Below are 22,614 nucleotides of genomic sequence, written 5' to 3'. Positions count from 1 at the left end.
CAGGACCCCCTACGAGAATTCGTCAGAGCCTCTACGTCTTTTTCCAGTTATTTCTCAGCCTTTTCATACAATTGCTTTGTGAATTCATTTGCGATTTATCTGAGGAATTGATCCAAAATTCTTCCGTGAAATCAATTAACAACTCTTCCAGTTATTCTTCAATAAATTCAACCGGGTACTCATCAATAAGTTCCTCCAGAAAGTTCCTAAGAACTTCTCCAACATTTCATACATGAATTACTCATGCAGTTCTTCCAAATAATTACCGAGCAATTTTTCAAGTAAAACGTTCGTTGATAAGTCAAAGTTTCATATAAGGTCTTACACCAGCAATTACTTCGCCCATTTCTACACAAATTTCTTCCGATGTCCTGTTCAACAATGTTTTTCATAGAATGCTTTCAAAAAATCTGCAGGATTTAATTAATGGATGCAATTGATTGTTTTTTTTTTTCAATAATTATCTCTGCAATTTATCTAGAAAAACCTTCAATTGAGAGTTTTCCAGAGATCCAAGAGTTCAGTGATATCTATAGAAGTTTTAACAAAGATTACTATGGGATTTGTTTTAACAATACTTTCCGGATTGTTTTCTGAAAACGTTTTTCTCCGATAGTTTCTTAAAAAAAACCTTGACAATTATACGGAGACATACCTGTATAATTCTTGGAGAAATTCCTTGGGAAATTTTTCAAAGAAATCCTGCTGCAGCAGGACTTTCTGAAAATATCAGGAATCTCTGGAGTAATTATGAAGGTATCCTAAGAGAAGTTCTTGGTTGAAGTCTTTCAGAAATACTAAACTCTAAAACTAAGTTTTAAAAAATAGGTCCCTTCTGTGCCAACACACTGTGTAAAGTTTAACACATCGTAGGTACTTTATGTATCTACGAACAACTTCTCTGAAAATACTATTATGCTTCAAGCGCTCTTTGAATTCAAAAATAGGTCGTGAATTATGGATCGCAAATATAAATTTTCATGAAAATTTATGTCCACGGTCCACAGTTGTATAAAATACGAAATCCATTAAATCTGCTTGAAGCTTTGGATTGAAATCACAAATGTTGAACATGAATAACCAAGGGTGTTTTACAAAGTACAACAAGCGTGATTGCGATCACTGCAGAACCGTATACTCCCGATAACGGCAATTGGTTAGCAGACACAGCAAAGACGACGGCGATCCATGTAATGGGTCGTTTCCCTATCCAAGAAGTAGTCGAACGCTCATACGAGGGTTTCGTGATCGTTAACATTAACGGAATCTTCGTGTGTAGCTTTTACGCCCCCCGAGGTGGACACTGGAGCAGTACACCCAGATGTTGGATGTGCTGGTGATAATCGGAGGAGACTTCAATGCTTGGGCCGTGGAGTGTGGTAGTAGATTGACCAACGCGAGAGGATACAGTTTGCTGGAAGCTCTAGCGAAACTCGACGTAAGGCTGTGCAACGACGGTCTCGCTAGCACATTTCGCAAAGACGGTAGGGAATCCATCATCGAAGTGACCTTTTGCAGCCCGTCGCTGATCACCAATATCAACTGGAGAGTTAGCAAAGAATACACCCACAGTGATTATCAAGCGATCCACTACTGCGTTGGCCAGAGAAGTTGTTGCCATACTGCAGGAGGAATGGAGAACGAAGGTGGAAGACGAAGCATTTCGACAAGGATCTTTTCGTCGAAGCACTCCGAGCAGCAGGCGACGCTCCAAACATGGATGCAGGAGAGCTGACAGAAACGTTGGCGAGAGCGTGTGACGCAACTATGCCTAGAAAATTGGAGCCAAGGAATCAACGGCGTCCTGCATACTGGTAGAACGACAGACTCAGTACCCTTCGCGCAGCCTGCTTAAAAGCCAGAAGACGCGTGCAGAGAGTTAGATCTGAAGCCAACATGGAAGAGCGTAAAGTGACCTACCGACTGGCCAAAGCCGATTTCAAACAGGAAATAGCGACGAGTAAAACGAACAGCTACATGGAGTTGTGCTGGGAAGCTGACGCAAATCCCTGGGGCAACGCCTATTGAGTAGTGATGGCGAAGATCAAGGGCCCAGTTACCCCAGATGAAATGTGTCCCGACAAACTGAAGGCGATAGTGAACGGTCTTTTTCCTACGCATGCTCCAACCGCGTGGCCGCCCACACCGTACGCTGACGTAGATGAAGAAAATGCCGATATACAAGTGTCTAACGGTTGCGAAAGGATTAAAGCTGAACAAAGCTCCCGGACCAGATGGTATCCCTAACGATGGTATCGTTGCAAGGCGGTTCAGCAGTTGGAGATCAACGTCGGAGGACACGCAATCCCATAGGAACGCTCATTAAAGCACCTTGGAGTAATGGTCTAATGGCTAAACTTCAACAGCCACGTAGACTATGCCTGCGAAAAGGCAGCGAAAGCAGCTGACACTGTAGCTAGGATCATGTCCAACATTGGAGGACCAAGAAGCAGAACGAGGCGTCTTCTGACGACCGTCATCGTCTATTCTGAGGTATGGAGTACCGGCTTGGACTTAACGTAACCGAGATAAGCTGGCAGGTACTTTCCGGCTCATGGCTATATGGGTGGCGAGTGCCTACCGCACTATATCATCGGAGACAGTGTGCGTTATCGCCAGAATGATCCTAATCTGCATCACTCTGGCTGAGGACATCGCATTCTACCAGCAAAGGGACATTAGGAATGTGAGGAATACCATTAGGTTGGACACAATGGCCAGGTGGCAGCAGGGGTGGAATAACTCGGAGAAAGGAAGGTAGACTCACAGGCTCATTGATAACGTATCGGTGTAGACGACCAGAAAACATGGAGAAGTTAACTTCTTCCTGACCCAGTTTCTGTCAGGCCATGGGTGCTTCCGGAAATATCTGCACAGATTCGGACACTGTCCAAATATCGAGGAGACACCGGAGCATGTTATATTCGACTGCCCTCGATTCAGGGATATACGAAGCGAGATGATTCCAAAAACCGCAAGCGTCCTAAATCCGGATAACATCGTACAGAACATGTGCCAGCATGAAAGCACCTGGAATGCGGTGAACAGGGGAATAACGGCGATTATGTCGTTGCTGCAAAGGAGATGGCGTGAAGACCAGAGAGCTCCTGGTCGCGATTGGAGTAGGCTGGATCCTCCATCAGGGACTAGACCGAGTAGAGCGGGCGTAGCGTAGTATCGATTAAAAGTCGTCGGGGTGCCTGCAAACCGGAGGCCATCCTCCAACCGGAATTGCAGAACCGACCCTGGCACTTAGCCGACCAACGTTGAGTCGGAGTAGGTTGAGTCCACCGCCGGGGTCTAGCTGAGTAATTCGCGAAATAGCACCGGCACATGGTCGTCGGGGCGCCTGTGAGCCGGAAGTTTCGCTCCACCGGAATCGCAGGACCGACCTCGGCATCTGCCCGGCCAGCTTCGGAGTAGGTTAAATCCACCGTCGGGGACTAGTTGAGTAGATCGCGTTGTTGCACCGACAAATGATCGTCGGGGAGCCTGTGAACTGGAAGCTTCCCACAAACCGGAATCACAAGACCGACCTCGGCATCTGCCCGGATAGCATCGGTTCGGGAGATCTTCCGCCGCTGGGGAAAACTTCGTCGGAGTAGGATAGATCCACCGCCGGGGTCAACTCTGAGTAGTACGTAGCGTATTACCGGCTTGAGTCGTCGGAGCGCCAGTGAACCGGAAGCCATCCTCCAACCAGAATCGCTGGACCGGCTTCGACACTCCACCGGTCAGCATCGAAGCATGAAGCAGCGCGTAGCCGGAGTAGGCTAGCTCCACCGTCGGGGACTATGCCGAATAGCATCGATCGTCACAAACCAGTTTTGGGTCGTCGGGGCGCCAGTGAACTGGAAGTCATCCTCCAACCGGAATCGCTGGACCGACCTCGGCATCCAACTGGTCAGCCCAAAGGAAGTATGCGTCGTCGCACAGAAAGCTGTCCAAAGCCCCGGCGAGATCTTCAATCGCCAATTGGGCAAAACGAGTAGTCGCAGAGACACCGTAGAAATGTCGTAGTGAGCAGCGTTTTGACGACATTAAGCTCCAACAGCGAACGAGCAGAACAGGTAGAGGCTGAGATTGACGAAGTGCATGAGCACAACCCTCCCCTGATGAAGTTGCCTGATGTAGTTCCGTGGGGGTTTGTTCGAGGCACAGGAGCAGTAGGGAAAGTTTTTTAGTGGTTAAGCACGCCTAACGTGAGCCCCACACCGTGTCAACACACAACAGGCCAGGCTTTTGAAGTTTTTTTGTACCCTACTATAAAAAAAACAAGCGCGACTGCTTGCCTTTTAAAAATACGTGCGATGGCCGAAAGGTTAAGGAATCAACAATTGAATTCATGCAGAAATCTTTGGCTTAACGATCAACGCTCCGTCATCGTAATCATCGTCATCATCAAAACTTGAAAAGCAGTTTTTCTGCTTAAAACTAAAACTTATTCGATGAAAATGTGTTCACTGTATTTCGGTTGGAGAGCAGAATACAGTGAGTGAACACATTTTCTTGTATTTTTTTTTTATTTTGAACGAAAAAACTGCTTTTGAAAATTCCGAAATCAATGACGGATCCTGCCCCCTTAATACACGAAGAAAACTATGGGCAAATGAAATTATTATGAAATTCCTCGAAAAAGCTTGAAAAAACAGTGATACGAGCGGTAATATTTTTAATTGCGAAAGAAATAAATATATTCGTAAAAAATGTCTGCTTCTGAAAAGCCAAAAAAAAAAAATAATCAAAAGTCTAACTTTGGGAAACTTGTGTGGATTATTTTGGTTTTTATGGGTCTCTTTGTTGGTTTCCGTTCATTCTCATTTTAGTTCCTGTTCGTTTTCCTTTTTTAAGCATAAGGTCTCCTTATTAAAAAAATACTATTTTAATGGCACTCCGTCGCTACCAGCCCTGACTATTTCCATTTATGCTTCGCACAATCCTTCACATAAATTAATCACCTTCTCTCCTTACAATTTTACAGAAACTTGAAGAACTGAACCAGTTCCCAGATTTTAACAACTATTTGATTTACGTGCTAACCAAACTGAAGACCCAAGATGAACCCACACGATCTTTGTCGGGTCTAATTCTGAAGAACAACATCCGCATCCACGGAACTCAACTTCAGCCGGCGATTATTGAGTATATCAAGCAAGAATGTTTGATGGCCCTGGGAGATCCATCGCCTCTAATCCGGGCGACAGTGGGAATCCTGATCACCACCATAGCTAACAAGGGAGGCCTCCAGACGTGGCCCGAATTGCTTCCGACGCTTTGTGACATGCTCGATTCACAGGAGTACAGCGTTTGCGAAGGTTCTTTCGGCGCATTGCAGAAAATTTGCGAAGATTCGGCCGACACCTTGGACAGCGCTGCCCTGAATCGCCCACTGAACATCATGATTCCGAAATTCCTGCAATTTTTCCGCCACTCGAGCCCTAAGATTCGCTCTCACGCAATTGCTTGTATCAACCAGTTCATTATCAACCGAACGCAAGCGCTGATGCTGCACATCGATACGTTCATCGAGAATCTGTTCCACCTTTCCTCGGATGAGGACCGCGAGGTTCGGAAGAACGTCTGCCGAGGTTTGGTCATGCTGCTGGAAGTGCGAATGGACCGTTTGATGCCCCATATGAACAGCATCATCGAGTACATGCTGATTCGTACGCAAGATCCCGACGAAACAGCCCTAGAGGCGTGCGAATTTTGGCTTTCTTTGGCGGAGCAGACAATTTGCAAGGAAGCACTTACGCCTCATTTGGCCCAGTTGGCGCCGGTGCTCGTTCGGGGTATGAGATACTCGGATATCGATATAATCATCTTGAAGGTTAGTATCATTTTTCGAATACATTAAAAAGAATCATTTTTTTAGTTATAGGGCTGTAACAGTTAATAAAATCAATACTTTGGTTCATGGTGGGGATAGGGCAGGTAACAGGTCTCTTCGAAGACTAGTGACCAAGTCTTTTAAAAGTCTCTTTTTTAATGGAAGGTTCAGAGAAGATCAAAGTTTTCACAGATATTTTTTGAAGAAACTCGAAGGGATTTCCTCCATTCCATTCGTAGGCGAATTTTTTTTCAATAATTTTTTCAGCCATTTTCATGTAGAAGAACCAAGAATTTATTCAGTATCTTCCAGGAATTGTTTCATAAAATCCTCCAGAGTTTATTTTCTATTAACCCTCTAATACCCAACCACGCCTTTAGACAGGGTACCCTTATGAAAATGTTTAAATCAACAATAAACATTTTGGTATTGGAGTTTCTCCAAACATTTTTCCAAGAATTTGTCCCCATTTATTGACTCTTCAAAAATGCATTTGAGGTTTCACACCAGCACACAAATTATTCCTGTGATTCCTCCGATCATTCCCACATAAAATATTTCAGGAATTACATCCGATGTTTTCCAAATATGGTATACCGTGGGGCAAGTGGGTTATGAAAATAGTTGAGATTCTTCAAATTCTAAAGACTTTGAATTGATATAAATGAGGTCGCGTATATTTTTTAGCTTGTCTGGCAAGGCAATATTCTCTCTCAAAATCATGATCCTTATTTGGATTGCATTTCTAGCTGTAGATTTTATATGGCGCGTTTTTTTGCCAATTGTAACAGCCCTGTATTTATTCCTACGCAGTTATATTACATTCTTTGACTTACTTCCAGGGTGATGTCGAAGAGGATGAAATGATTCCAGATCGCGAAGAAGATATCAAACCACGGTTCCACAAATCGCGAACACATACACAGAAGGCAGGTAACATGAACTCGCAGGATCAAGGTTCAAGACCCATGGAAGGAAACGACGAAGAAGAAGACATGGACGATCCTTATGACGATATGGACGATGACAGCAATCTGTCCGACTGGAATCTGCGTAAATGTAGCGCAGCAGCATTGGATGTTCTAGCAAATGTCTTCAAGGACGATTTCCTCCCGATCCTGTTACCTATTCTGAAGGAAACATTGTTCCATCAAGATTGGCAGATCAAGGAAAGTGGAATCTTGGCCTTGGGTGCTATCGCCGAAGGATGCATGAATGGAATGATTCCTCATTTGCCAGAATTGATTCCGTATCTGATTTCGTGTCTCTCGGACAAGAAAGCACTGGTACGGGCGATAACTTGTTGGACACTCTCTCGATATGCCCATTGGGTTGTCAGTCAGCCGCACGATCAATACTTGAAACCTCTGATGGAGGAACTGCTCAAGCGCATCCTCGATGCGAACAAACGTGTTCAGGAAGCAGCTTGCTCGGCATTCGCCACTCTCGAAGAAGAAGCATGCACGGAATTGGTTCCTTATCTTGGATTCATACTGAAAACTTTGGTATTTGCCTTCGGGAAATACCAACACAAAAATCTTCTCATCTTGTACGACGCCATTGGCACATTGGCAGACTCCGTTGGTCATCATTTGAACAAACCAGAGTATATCAACATGTTGATGCCACCGTTGATTCAAAAGTGGAACATGCTCAAAGACGAAGACAAAGATCTGTTTCCACTGTTGGAGTGTTTATCCAGTGTGGCCACAGCTTTGCAGTCCGGATTCCTTCCATACTGCGAACCGGTGTACAGAAGATGTATATCGTTGATACAGCAAACTTTGAATCAGGATCTAGCCAGCACTGCGAGTCCCGGACAGTTTGAGCTACCAGATAAGGATTTCATGATTGTGGCTCTGGATTTACTTTCCGGCCTGGCAGAGGGACTCGATGGCCACATTGAATCCTTGGTGGTCAGTAGTAACATCATGCAGCTTCTCTACCAGTGTATGCAGGATTCCATGCCAGAAGTAAGTATTGAAAATGTTCTAATCATCACACACCATTAACATAAAATTTTTCATTTTCCAAATAGGTACGGCAGTCTTCGTTTGCACTACTCGGAGACTTGACAAAGGCATGCTTCCAGCACGTCCATCCATTTATTGCAGACTTTTTACCTATTTTGGGCCAAAATTTGAATCCGGAATACATTTCAGTATGCAATAATGCCACCTGGGCCATCGGTGAAATCAGCATCAAACTACGTAAGTTTCGAAACAGCACATCATCAATCGCGAAAGGACTCACCGATTGTTAATTTGGTTTCGTTTCAGGTGAAGACACGAAGCCGTACATTCCTTTGGTGCTGGCACAGCTGATTGAAATCATCAACAATCCTAATACACCCAAAACACTTTTGGAAAACACCGGTAAGTTTGTTATAGATTATTTTGAATTGTATTTTTTAGCGTATTCTAGTCTCCCACACAATGTATTTATGAGGAATTTGGTCGTTTGTTGTTATTACCTCGTTGCAAACTTCATGTTACTGTTTGAATTATTTGTTTTACCTATATAAGTTACTATTTCATTTTGTGCGACCCACAAAGGTTTTTCAAGACTCTGCTCATAACCGGCTTGTTGAATTATTCAAATTCAATTTGAAGCTAATCAAGGTTAGATTCTCATGAAAATTGGGAATCAATGTTACACCATATTGGGAGAGATTTAGACAGAATCCTGGAAAAGACTCTAAAAAGATTTATTACAAATTTTTCGGCAGGATTCTTACGTAATGATGAGCAGACTTCTCACCGCGATTTACACACAATTCTAGATAAGATCATTTCATTACTATGTCTTGGATATTACTCTAGAGACATCCTAGAGTTCTATAATCTTATAGGTAAATTTTTCGTCAGAATTTCGAGCACAATTCTTAAGCTGAAGCTTTGCGAGCTACTGAAAAATTTCTATGTAAAATTTTTACTTAATCCTTCTTAGACAACATTTTAGGTAGGTCTCTCAGAATCCGGCACAAAGGTCCTAAATAATCCTGGGCTGTATTTTTAAATAATACTAGGAGTGAAAAAGTTTGAGCTGTAAAGTGGGGCAAGATGAACACTAGTGTGGGGCAAAATTCAGGTTTTCAAAGTTTATATGATAGTCACTTTGAGGAAACTTACTTATATAAAGAAAAATCACCAGAGATCATCCATTGACCTCTATGAAATATCTGTTTACAGATCAGATAATCCGACAATGGTGGAAAAAGTTATTCAATGCCAAATGTTTGGCAAGGCGAGGATGAAACAGGTGAAAGAGAAACAATAATAAGAAAAAGGGAAATTTCTGTATTCTTCAGGCTTAATATCATAATATTCAGGCACTATATCGTCGGAGGCAGTGTGCGTTATCGTCGGAATGGTCCCCATCTGCATTACTCTGGCTGAGGACATAGCATGCTACCAAAGGGTCACAAGGAATGTGAGGAATACCATCAGATTGGATACAATGGCGAGGTGGCAACAGGAGTGAAATAACTCGGAGAAAGGAAGATGGACGCACAGACTAATTCCTAACGTGTCGGTGTGGACGTCGAGAAAACATGGAGAAGTTAACTGCTTCCTGACTCAGTTTTTGTCAGGCCATGGAAGCTCCACATTGTCCGGCCTGCCCAAATATCGAGGAGACCCCGGAGCATGTCATTTTCGACTGCCCTCGATTCAGGGATATACGACGCGAGATGATGCAGAAACAACCAGCGTCCTAAATCCGGACAACATCGTGCAGAACATGTGCCAGCACGAAAGCACTTGGAATGCGGTGAACAGGCGATTATATCGTTGCTGCAAAGGAGGTGGCGTGAAGACCAGAGAGCTCCGGGTCACGATCGGAGTAGGTTAGATCCTTCGTCGGGGACCGAGTAGAATGGGTGTAGAGTAGTATCGGTTAAAAGTCGTCGGGCGCCTGCGAACCGGAAGTCATCCTCCAACCGGAATTGCAGAACCGACCCTGGCACTTGGCAGACCAACTTCGAGTCGGAGTAGGTAGAGTCCACCGTCGGGGTCTAGCTGAGTAATTCGCGAAATAGCACCGGCAAATGGTCGTCGGGGCGCCTGTGAAACGGAAGTTTCCCTCCTCCGGAATCGCAGGACCGACCTCGGCATCATCCGGGCCAGCTTCGGAGTAGGCTAAGTCCACCGCCGGGGACTAGTTGAGTAGATCGCGTTGTTGCACCGGCAAATGATCGTCGGTGCGCCTGTGAACCGGAAGTTTCTCTCCACCGGAATCGCAGGACCGACCTCGACTTGTAACGCTGCTCACTTCCATACTTGAGAAGCTCGACCGAGATCGCGTCCTTCCCAGCAGCCTTACAGTGTTTCAGCTCTCTGATAGCCTTTTCAACCTCCTATGGTCGATGGGTCCACAGCTTGATCGTCATCATCAATGTTCATCCTGTTTATCGCTACATTTCCATTTTCACCGTTCAACAAATGCTGAAAGTGCTCCTTTCATCTGGCAGCCTCTGCCGTTTTATCGGTCAGCAAATTCCCTCTCGATCATCGCACATGGTACGGTATTGTATTCTTGTTGAATTGCTCAAGTGGTGTACAGTGTATCGACATTTTCCTTGGCCTCAGACCCTTATCTCCCCGGAACCAACTTACGGTATTTCTTCGGGGAGGGGCCAGCACAACACATGTAGCAGAAGTAGCCTAGGAAAACAGCCTCGACAGGGCAAATCTTCTGCACGATTCTTAGTCGGCGCACCATAGGCGCTGCAATTCGTCCAATAATCTCCGATGTTCAGCATGGTTTCGTAAAGAAAAGATCGACAGTTTCGAATCTGATGAGTTTCACAAATGTTCTGTCGAATAGCGTCGAGAAGCGGCGTCAAGTGGATGCAATTTATTTCGACTTTGCGAAAGCCTTCGATAAAGTTCCTCACGAACTTGTAATCAGCAAGCTTAAGCATATTGGGTTTCCTGACTGGATAACCAAATGGCTTAGATCCTACCTGACCGATCGAAAAGCTCATATCCAAGTCGGCCGTGCACGTTCTCATTCATATGATATATCATCCGGTGTTCCGCAGGGAAGTGTTCTCGGCCCGCTAATATTCATCTTATTCATAAACGATCTTGCCGTCCGTCTAAAATCTGGAAAGCTGATGTATGCGGATGATCTTAAGATCTATAGAGAAATATCTTCGGCTCTCGATTGCTGTGCATTACAATCTGACGTAAATGAGCTGATTTCATGGTGTACAGAGAATGGTATGGAACTGAACATAGACAAGTGCAAAACTATTACCTTCACGCTGCGCCAAACGTATGTGACTTACGACTACGCAATCGGTAACAACATCATCGAGCGCATGTTTCACATTCGTGATCTTGGCGTAATAATAGATAGTAAGTTGAAGTTCACTGAACACATAAGCACCGTGACGGCGAAAGGATTTGCTGTGTTGGGATTTATCCGACGAAACTCGCAATCGTTTCGCGATGTGTACACGGTGAAGGCTCTGTATTGCTCGCTGGTCAGGAGCATCATGGAATATGCAGTGTGCGTCTGGTCTCCATACCATGCAACGCATATGCTCAGAATTGAGAAGGTGCAGCGCTGTTTCATCCACTATTGTTTAAGGCAGTTACCGTGGAACGATCCAACAAATTTTCCCGACTATGTAAGTCGTTGTAGGCTGATAGATTTGGAAACATTGACGTCCAGACGAACTAAGATTCAGCGATTATTTGTGTATGACTTGTTGTCCAGTAACATCGACTGCTCGGAACTGACCAACGAACTGAGGTTTTACGCACCGACAAGGCAGCTCCGCGAGAGGCAGTTGCTGGTTATACGACCGCATAGAACGACATATGGACAGAACTGCCCAATGTCTAGTTGTTTGCGGGCATTCAATGATGTAGGATGTTATTTTGATTTTAATGTGTCCAAATGTACTTTTAAACATAGAATTAAGTACAGTAGTTTCTCGATTTTATCACTGCTCGTTTTAATATCGCTTCAATATATCACTCTCGATTTTAGCACGGTTTTCGGTTCGATTTTAGCACGGTTTTCGGTTCGATTTTATCACGTCACAATGATTGTATAAAATTCATACATTTTACATAGAAAAATAACCCTAAACAATTATCAGGTATCTTTTTGACCCATCTCATACGTGCTTTGCATTTCATTCTCTCTATTTCTGCAACGTAAATCTCAAATTTTGATAAAAAATATATAGCAGAAAATACATTTTCATTTTATCACGCTTCGGAAAAATTTGGATCCGTGATATAATCGATAAATTACTGTATTTAAATTAACAGTCTGGCGGATTAAGGTATAGATCCAAGACGTAGCAATTAAATAAATAAATAAATAAATAAATTCTAGCATACTGTGAGTAACAGACGTAGTTACTGCATTCCAGCACTCGGCATCCGCACACATTCTCTCTATTATATTGTTGCCTCTATACACGTGTCGCGGACTCCTCTGGTACCTCTTTGGTTGAAGCATTGAACATCTTCCTTGATGATGAGCCCGATGGGGCCCAGATAGCCGTAGCGGTAAACGCGCAGCTATTCAGCATGACCATGCTGAGGGTCGTGGGTTCGAATCCCTCTGGTCGAGAATCTTTTCGTAAAGGAAATTTTCTCGATTCGCAGGGCATAGAGTATCTTCGTACCTGCCACACGATATACACATGCAAAAATGGCAAAATCGGCAAAGAAAGCTCTCAGTTAATAACTGTGGAAGTGCTCATAAGAACACTAATCTGAGAAGAATGCTTTGTCCCAGTTGGAACGTAATGCCAGAAAGAAGAAGGGTGTCATCCCGGCTATGATGCACACGGTTTCTTAAGATACCGTTCGGTATGCGCTTGCTACTCTTAAGCACATGATCCTGTACGTGTTTCCAACCGCTTTAGGATTCTGCTTGTTTTAAGCGGTTTTGACCAGATTGGGACTCCATAGCTTAAAGCCTGTCCACGTTAAATTTCGGACACCCAAATAATGGCAGCAAAAAAAAGTTACTCATAATTCAACAAAAACAATTGTTTATTTCAGAATAAAAGAGTTATATCTATAAAATAAACAGTTGACAAGGATGTTAATCCTTCTTTCTGTAAAATTCTCGAACTTTCTGTGGTACACCCGCCATCCGTGTCCGAAATTTATCGTGGACAGGCTTTAGTATGGAAAGTGACATGCTTGCCAGGAGCTTGCGTTTGCTGGCAATTACAGCAGATCTGTTAGACATCATCCTCGAAAGCGCCACTATAGCTGTAGATGCTTTTTTACAGGCATATTCAACGTGGCTAGCGGGGGGGGGGGAGGGTTTTTTCGTTCGTTGGTGCATATATGCTGATCAAACTGTAGTTGAAAGCTTGTTCTTCATACTTCTTAACACACAGGTTCGGTCGCTTACTGGTTTCCACCGAATAAATCGAATCATCTGCTTCCCAATTACTATGATGCCAACTCCTCGTTGTGTTCTGTCGCCGCCGCTGTAGTAGATGTGTTACTTGAATGAAGTGCTGTCGATGGGATCCATCGCTCGGGATTCACGTTCTCCGGTTTTTAGCCAGCGTATTTTCTTGGATAGCTTCCACGTTCACGCCGACACTACGCAGTGATTCGAGTTAGAGAACCACAGTAAAAGTTGGTCTGCATGGCTTTTTCGATGGTCCCTTGAATCGCATTTGCACTGGTTTTGTGTTCTATAACTTGATGGTCCCGTCAATATCGAGTTAGGAGAGATGACTGAATCTAAAAACGGATTAATACTCTGACATAAGTTTCTCTAAGAAAGTAATTAGCTAACAGATCACACTGCGGAACACGTTTTTGTGTCAAGCACCAAACTATCGCTTTTTACTTATTTAAGGGTTGCTGAATCTATTGCCGTTTTCAAAAATATCATAGCTAGTCTTGTTTTTGAGATATTGGCTTTCGAAAATACAAAACAGCTGCTTAATTCAGATAATTTGCATGCAAGTTTGTAAGCTTGTATGGCAACTTATTTGCTCAATTAGCCACAGAATTCAAACTTTAACTTTATTTATCAAGAAAGTTCATAAACATTTAGATGCTTAAAAGTTATTTTTGATGGTTTAGAGAAGATAATATTTTGCCATATAAGAGAAACACAGAATTTTGTATGGAGCATGAAGGCTGCAATCGTGTTGAAAAAAAAAACGATTTAATCGTGCAATTTAAATCAAATTATATGTGAAATGAAAGTTAAAGTCCTATTTTGCAGGCTTGGTGGATTAGAGCACAAACTTACTTACTTACTTATTTGGCTTTACATCAATTATCTTGATAAAGCCTCGCCAACAATATTTCGCCAATTCCCTCGATTCATGGCCGCTTCTCTCCATCCTCGACTGTGACCCACGCTCTCCAGGTCGTGGTGTACCTGATCAATCCACCTAGCTCGCTGCGCCCCACGCCTTCTTGTTCCGACCGGATTCGTGGCGAACACCATCTTTACAGGGTTGTTGTCCGGCATTCTTGCAACATGCCCTGTCCAGCGTATCCTTCCAGCTTTAGCTACCTTCACTATACTGGGTTCGTCGTAGAGTTGAGCGAGCTCGTGGTTCATCCTTCGCCGCCACACGCCGTTCTCCTGCACGTCGCCGAAGATCGTCCTTAGCACTGGGCGTTCGAAAACCCCAAGAGCTTGCAAGTCCTCCTCGAGCATAGTCCACGCCTCATGCCCATAGAGGACTACCGGTCTTATGAGCGTTTTGTACATCGTGCATTTGGTTTGGGGGTGAATCTTTCTTGACCGCAGTTTCTTCTGGAGCCCATAGTAGGCACGACTTCCGCTGATGATGCGCCTTCGTATTTCCCGACTACCATTATTGTCAACCGTCAACAAGGATCCGAGGTAGACGAACTCGTCCACCACCTCGAAGGTATCCCCGTCTATCGTAACACTGCTTCCTAGGCGGGCCCTGTCGCGCTCAGTTCCGCCAACCAGCATGTACTTTGTTTTCGACGCATTCACCATTAGCCCTCGTTCTTGTTGCTTCGCGTTTCAGGCGGGTGAACAAATCTGCCACCGTTTCAAATTTTCTCCTAATAATATCCATGTCGTCCGCGAAGCAAACAAATTGTCCGGATCTCGTGAAAATCGTGCCTCGACTGTTAAGTCCGGCTCTCCGCATGACACCTTCAAGCGCAATATTGAACAACAGGCACGAAAGTCCGTCGCCCTGTCGTAGTCCCCGCCGAGACTCGAACGAACTGGAGTGTTCGCCCGAGATCTTCACGCAGTTTTGCATACCGTCCATCGTTGCTCTGATCAATCTTGTGAGCTTCCCGGGAAAGCTGTTCTCGTCCATGATTTTCCATAGCTCTATGCGGTCGATACTATCGTATGCCGCCTTGAAATCGATGAACAAATGGTGCGTAGGGACCTGGTACTCACGGCATTTCTGGATGATTTGCCGCACGGAAAAGATCTGGTCCGTTGTCGAGCGGCCCTCGAAGAAACCTGCTTGATAACTTCCCACGAATTCGTTTGCTATAGGTGATAGACGACGGAAGAGAATCTGGGATAGCAGTTTATAGGCGGCGTTTAGGATGGTGATTGCACGATAATTTTCACAGTTTGTCGCCCTTTTTGTAGATAGGGCATATAACGCCTTGCTTCCACTCCTCCGGTAGCTGTTCCGTATCCCAGATTCTGACTATCAGCCGATGCAGACAAGCGGCCAACCTGTCCGGGCCCATCTTGATGAGTTCGGCTCCGATACCATCCTTGCCAGCGGCTTTGTTGTTCTTGAGCTGTTGAATGGCATCCTTAACTTCCCCCATCGTGGGAGCTGGTTGATTTCCGCTGTCCGCTGTGCTGACGTAGCCATCGCCTTCGCTGTCCTGACCTTCTGTGCCTGTGTTCTCTGCGCCATTCAGGTGTTCATCGTAGTGCTGCTTCCACCTTTCGATCACCTCGCGTCCGTCCGTCAAGATGCTCCCATCCTTATCCCGGCACATCTCAGCTCGCGGCACGAAGCCTTTGCGGGATGTGTTGAGCTTCTGATAGAACTTCCGCGTTTCTTGAGAACGGTACAGCAACTCCATCTCTTGGCATTCCACCTCTTCAAGGCGGCGCTTTTTGTCCCGGAATAGGCGGGTTTGCTGTTTCCGCTTCAGTCTGTATCGTTCCACGTTTTGCCGCGTACCATGCTGCAGCATTGCAGCCCGCGCTGCATTCTTCTCCTCTAAAACCTCCTGGCACTCCTCGTCGAACAAATCGTATCTTGAGCACCGTTGCACATATCCGACAACGCTTTCGGCAGCGTCGTTAATGGCTGCTTTGACTGTCCTCCAGCAGTTCTCAAGAGGGGCCCTATCGAGCTCGCCCTCATCCGGCAACGCTGCCTCAAGATGCTGCGCGTACGCATTGGCGACATCCGGTTGTTTCAGCCGCTCGAGATTGTACCGGGGCGGGCGTCGGTACCGTACATTGTTGATGACGGATAGTTTTGGGCGCAGTTTCACCATCACCAAGTAGTGGTCGGAGTCAATGTTGGCGCCACGATAGGTTCTGACGTCGGTTATGTCGGAGAAGTGCCGTCCATCGATCAAAACGTGGTCGATTTGCGATTCTGTCTGCTGAGGTGTACCGATACGGGAGGCTGTGCTGGAAATAGGTGCTACGAATGGCCATGTTCTTGGAGGCGGCAAAATCTATCAGTCGTAGGCCGTTCTCGTTCGTCAGCCTGTGGGCGCTGAACTTTCCAATCGTCGGTCTGAACTCCTCCTCCTGGCCAACCTGAGCGTTCAAATCTCCTATGATGATCTTGACGTCGTGGCTTGGGCAGCGGTCGTACTCGCGTTCGAGCTGCGCGTAAAATGCGTCCTTGTCATCATCAGTGCTTCCGGAGTGTGGGCTATGCACGTTGATTATGCTGAAGTTAAAGAATCGGCCTTTGATTCTTAACTTGCACATTCGTTCATTGATCGGCCACCACCCGATCAGCCGCCTTTGCATATCACCCATCACTATGAAAGCTGTTCCCAGCTCGCGTATGTTGCCGCAGCTCTGGTAGATGGTATGATTACCTCTAAACGTTCGCACCAATGCTCCTGTCCAGCACACCTCCTGCAGCGCTACGATGTCGAAACCACGGGTCTTTAGTACATCGGAGAGTATGCGAGTACTTCCAATGAAGTTGAGGATTTGCAGTTCCACGTACCGAGTTTCCAATCGCTAGTAGAGCACAAACAAATTTAACGAATTATATCTTAAATTTTATGTAAACATCAATGAAACCAGTGTTTATACATCTTTTGTGACATGTAGCTGAAAATTGTGACCTGCTTGAACATTTCTGAAAACGGTATCAGATTATGTAACCCCAAATGTACTAGAAACACATAATTTGATCCTTGAGACACGAAAAAATGTCGTGTATGTTACGCTGTGTTATATGTTCACTGTGTTGTATTTATTTTTATTCAATTGTTATACTTTTCCTGGAAATCTTGATTATTCCACTAAGGTCGAACTTTTGTCCCACCCTAGAAACAGTTTTATAAATATCTAAAAAAGATTTTTCAGGCATTATTGGAAGAATTATTGTAGACTCGTAATGCATTTTGTTCATTTTCACCCTTTTTTATATGGAGTGGCATAGGCGATATCGCTCTAGAGTCTAGTGCATTTCGAAACCTGTGGTAGTAACTACACCCAAGTATATTAAAGGCTAAGAAGGCACTTCAAAGCATTTATAGGTAGGATCTTTAAGTGCAGATTTGCTGTAGAAGTATTCAATGAAACTACAGAAGAAGAATGGGGGTGCTCGTATATAACTTTGTTTCTCAAGTCACTATGATTTCAGCAGCGTATCAGGGTACGACCCTGTGTTCCTGTTTATGTTAATGTGTTTTTCCCTATTTTCTCTGTTTATTTCCTATTTAGCAATAACAATTGGTCGACTCGGTCTTGTGTGCCCCCTAGAAGTGGCTCCTTCATTGCAACAGTTTGTGCGACAATGGTGTGTAACAAAATAATATATTTTTTATTCTATCCTTCGTAATGTGCGTACTATGTATCTGCTATTGACAGTTGTGTAAGCGAAGTTTTCGTTAGACGAAGTGCTGTTCTAATCCGTGGTATTTCATGTCTTGTTAAATGTTGTCAAAATTTCGTTATTCGTCCATGTTACTTGTCACCTTTGGCCAACTGTTCAAAAGCTATGCATAGTGTGGTACAGCTTGAAGGTTGAACATTTACCGTTTATGCACTATATTCTTCGATATTTTATCAATGAAAATAGGTGTTCATCACTCCGAAACATCCGGGATAACGAAGAGAAAGACTCCGCCTTCCGTGGTATGTGCCAAATGATTACCGTCAATCCGGTTGGAGTGGTGCCCGATTTCATCTTTTTCTGCGACGCTGCAGCATCGTGGATGAACCCGAAACCAGATTTGCACGAGATGCTTCAAAAGGTATTGCATTGGTTGTGTGTGAGGAATATGAGCCGATCGTTTTCAACTTTCTACTGTTTTTGTGTTTTCAGATTCTGCTGGGCTTCAAGACCCAAGTGGGAGAGGAAAATTGGAGTCGGTTTGTCGAACAATTTCCTCAGCAGCTCAGCGAGCGATTGGCACTGATGTATAGCATCTAAGCTGAAATGTAACGACGGTTTTGCGATCCATGCAGCGGTATGTAGAGGCGCATTTTAATGTTCTTCTTTGGAATATCAAAAATATTGTGTTTGAGAACATTACAAACCTTAGCATCACAGTTGGAGTGGGTCTAGGATGGGAAGGGTTATTTTTACAAAGGCAGTATAATGCATTCGATGTTTCGAGAATTTTTTGACTCTATACTAATTGTGGTATCAATAGCAGTAGGTGCGTAGCTGAAATTTTGAATACCATTGAAATTTTTGACTTCATAAGTTAAAACAGTACTACTATAGTAAATCACGTGGTAGAGTGAAGTGCTGCAAATTTGTTGTATACAATTGCATTTTTATATCATGGAAGTTCGTAGAATCTTTTGTTTTAAAATTGGCTGTTTTTATTTGAAAAGTTTCAGCTTGTCACGTCTTACCATTTCGAAGAAAAAATAAAAAAATCAAAATCATAAAATTTTCTTATTAGGCAAGCCACTCCAACTAATCAAATGATATAGTAACTCTAGCTCGCAATCGTAAGTCTGCTTCGCATTCTACACAAACGTACTAAATGCTGAAGTTAGTCACATTTTAGCGCTGAACATCATAGTTATTGAAAAAGCGATTTACCAATACTTCCTCAATCATGAAAATTCCTTCTCATTATATCCTTCCTAGCAAAAGCGAAATGAGCAAAACAAAACTCCTTACTGGAGACTTCTGATCCTGTTTTATAATTCGAAATGTTTAGTAACTATCTTGATTTATTACACTAATATAGAGTTGAGACATCAATGGTTCTACTTCTAGAATCGAATAAAGATTAATTATTTTGTACCGTGTATGCAGAGTGAATGGGGGTGTGCAAGGAATTGAGCGTGAGTGGAAACATTTTAGTTAACAAAGGTAATCAAAACGAGCAAACGGTTTTGAACTCAATGCTAGATGTGTTAGTAGCATTTCTGTCAATCGTTGGGCAAAGATTAGTTTGCTCTTACTCCTTTCGCCAAAATCACGGCGATGATGAAAAGGCCGTCTCTTCACATCATTATCAACGTGCACTGTACATACGAAAGGAAACCTGAAGACGAGAAAGAGGCGATCTACGTGTAACAGTAGCAGATATAGGTACAACGGATGTTTGCCGCGTGACGTGAAAATCGTGTTTGACGGCATAGACACTGATACGAAAAAAAGGAAATATAGAGACGGGTAACGATCAGCGATGCGTTAACTTTGCAGCCTTTCAAGGTCCCCACAAAAATATTTATAAGGGGGAACAGGTCATTTGGCATAACGCCATTCGGCTTAATGGCCTTTTAACATAATGGCCATTTAGCATAATCAGAAATATAGTACTTCTTTCAAAAGATGGCTGTTCTTGATAAAAAATGTGATGCCAAATATCTATTATGCTAAATGACCGTTATGCCTACTGTCCGTTATGTCAAATGACCTATATAAGGTCACTTGAATGTCAACTCCGGCTTCACCAATGATCACTCACCACCTAATTACTTGATGCATTCCTCGGTGGTACCGTGACCTGCTCTAATTCCGTGTGTTGCCTAATACCGGGTATTTGTGAATTATGTGGATTTCTAACATCCTATTTTTCTAAATGATTGTCACAAACGTTAGCTAATTAAGTAGTATTTAGAAAGCCATGACAAACTTGAACTAAAGTTGCACACACTAACAAACAAAAATAATGTTTGAATGTAATCGCCTGGTGCCAACACACGGTATTAGGGCACGATTGCTTATGTGTTCCAAATACCGTGTTTCAGTTATAATTCCAAAATAGCGAAGTGAAATATATATTTTATTTCTCGGATCAATCATGCAAACCTCAATACGTTGTTTGATACCAAAGTTTTATTTTTGATGTGCTTCGTTCGTTCAATTGAGAGATGTTTCAAAATGTGACCCGGCAGTCGGGGTCAGATGCACGGTATTTGGAACACTGGTATGTTTAACAACATCAACTGTAACTATGGTTAAAATTTTCAAAATGGTTCAAATCATATTTTTTATGCAAAGTATATAAAACGGTCTACTACATAAAACATGAAAGACTTGAAAATAATCATACGTTATTTTTATCTGATCGATTGAAACTTGAGTTTTTTTTTAACCTCACGGTAATAGAGCATGTCACGGTATAAATGTTCTGAAGTATTTGAATGATGAACATTTCGCGACGATACAGAACGCCTCGGTTCAACCTTGCGCGGCTCCGAGACAGAAGCGTCTCAAAAACACGCGCATCAGTTGCAAGTGACCCTACCAACGGAGGAGCAGCTTAGGGTCGCCACACTTGAAAATTGCTGAAGGCACTTCCGATGCACGAGAGGTACGTACCATCGCAGTCTATAGGTTGGGCGACTCCGAATCAAAGAAACCAATGGTACGGCGGCGAATGCGATCAGTTGAAGTATGAAACGAATGCAGCAACACAGAACAGACACAACTTCCGGTGAAAAAAGCGACAGCAGGAAGAACGTGATCACGAAGCTTATATGCTGTACCATGGATGTTCTACGATAAGCTGTACTGGTCGAACAAAGCTTTGTGCCACAAGCTGCAGAGCATGTGCAGGTACTGTAACGGTAATCTTCTCATGAAAGGACAAGAGCTGATCGAGATGTGGTCAGTAAAGAAGCTGATACGGAAACAATACTAGCAGCACAACCGGAGGATGAAGAACTATTAGGCCTTAATCTTTAGAAGGTAGAAAGGAAGGTTGATCGATTAAAACAACTACAAAGCTACTGGAGAGAAGTAACTGCACTGGGTTATTAGCAAGATTTCAGAGGAGACCGGAGGAGTGGATGAAGCTGTCATGTCAGCTGCCCCATCTGCAAAAAAGGTAGATAAGTAAAGTTGCTGTAATGATTGTGTCGCCGTCTATCAAATATTATAGTATATATCGACGATATCAGGCCGAATTTATGGATCAACAAAATACAACGGATTCTCCATCCGCTAGATTTTGTACAAATACCGCGAATACAATACAATACGGTAGTCTGTACATGGGGAAATCGAGTCTACTATGGACTCCGTAGAACTCTTCGATCGAGTATATTTCGCCATCGCACGAAGTTGGGCGTCTACAAAACGCTGATGCCGGTATCCTTCTACGGGACTTTGCTGGCAGATGATCTTTTAGGTTCAATTAGATTAGATATGATACAGAATACCGGTAATACAGGAACAAACAGGCAGCGATGTCTAGACCGAAATTTGCCATCAATATTAGCTAATGACACATTCTAGCAACAAAACCGTTTGACAGTTTCAAGCGTAGCAATCAAGCTGAACACTACAGAACACAAAATTGTTAAATTTGAAACTTAACCAACAATTCGTGATATTTTAGTATTTATTCTTCGCCTTTGAGACGTTCTGGTTATGTTCAAAAACGTTTGGTGTATAAACTATCCATTAAATCAAGAGTAACCATGAAAAAGCAAAGGGAGTACAGAAGCAAATGAGAATTATAAAAGTAACTAATCGTAAGTAAAACAAACTTTTGTATATCGGGAATATCGGGTCGCGTTCGCGTTTCGTCGTCGCCGTCGTTAATCGTCGTTTTTCGGTCGCCGGGATCGTATCTTATTAGTTTGTTTTGTCGTTTTTATTTAATTCTACTGTTCTTTTTCCTATATAGAAGAGACCAAAACTATCGTTGAACAGATACTATTTAAAACAGAAACATTTGCACAAGTTCCTTCACAGCGGCTAAATGATATTTTATGAGAAAGAAACAAACCGAAAGATGCTATACAATGTGAAACCATGGTGCCATTAGGTAGATAAAAAGAATTAACAATTATGGTTTTAAACAAACAATACTGCAACCAGAAGAAGCTTAAGACTTATACAAAACATACAAATTACAAAAAATCTAAGAAAATCCAATGCGAAAAATACTTTTAAAGGAAATGAAGTCACAAATGTTGACAACCTTAACTAGAAACGTTAGTCAACAATATTAACATTAGGTTAACAAATCAAAGACTGAAGACAAACATATTTCCTCAAATCGAAACAAATCTCTTTGTTACTTACATTTGTGTTCTAGCTGCGAAGTATTTCGAGTAGTTTTTACAAATATAACTTTGCACATTGAATAATATCTGTTCAATAGCAGAAGGAAACATTTCTGGAT

At 43.2% G+C, this 22,614-nt stretch overlaps 1 protein-coding gene across 2 annotated transcripts in view; it reads left to right on the top strand.

The window, feature by feature from the left end:
* The window catches only part of LOC5569279 (transportin-1), a 32,565-nt gene extending 12,454 nt beyond the window's left edge, over window positions 1–20,111 (top strand). The window contains exons 3-9 of one of the 2 annotated variants that reach the window (XM_001652761.2): window positions 4,982–5,830; window positions 6,673–7,803; window positions 7,869–8,040; window positions 8,110–8,205; window positions 17,732–17,807; window positions 18,090–18,264; window positions 18,336–19,243. In XM_001652761.2, the coding sequence (XP_001652811.1) occupies window positions 4,982–5,830; window positions 6,673–7,803; window positions 7,869–8,040; window positions 8,110–8,205; window positions 17,732–17,807; window positions 18,090–18,264; window positions 18,336–18,443 (2,607 nt within the window). In that variant the 3' untranslated portion in view covers window positions 18,444–19,243. Of the gene's footprint in view, window positions 1–4,981; window positions 5,831–6,672; window positions 7,804–7,868; window positions 8,041–8,109; window positions 8,206–17,731; window positions 17,808–18,089; window positions 18,265–18,335 lie in introns of both variants that reach the window. The other variant, XR_002500318.1, reaches the window with a different exon arrangement.
* The last annotated feature ends 2,503 nt before the right edge of the window (window positions 20,112–22,614 follow it).

Source organism: Aedes aegypti, chromosome 2 (genome assembly GCF_002204515.2).
Source record: "Aedes aegypti strain LVP_AGWG chromosome 2, AaegL5.0 Primary Assembly, whole genome shotgun sequence".
Classification (NCBI taxonomy): Eukaryota; Metazoa; Arthropoda; class Insecta; order Diptera; family Culicidae; genus Aedes; species Aedes aegypti.
This window is presented reverse-complemented; position numbering and strand designations above follow the sequence as displayed.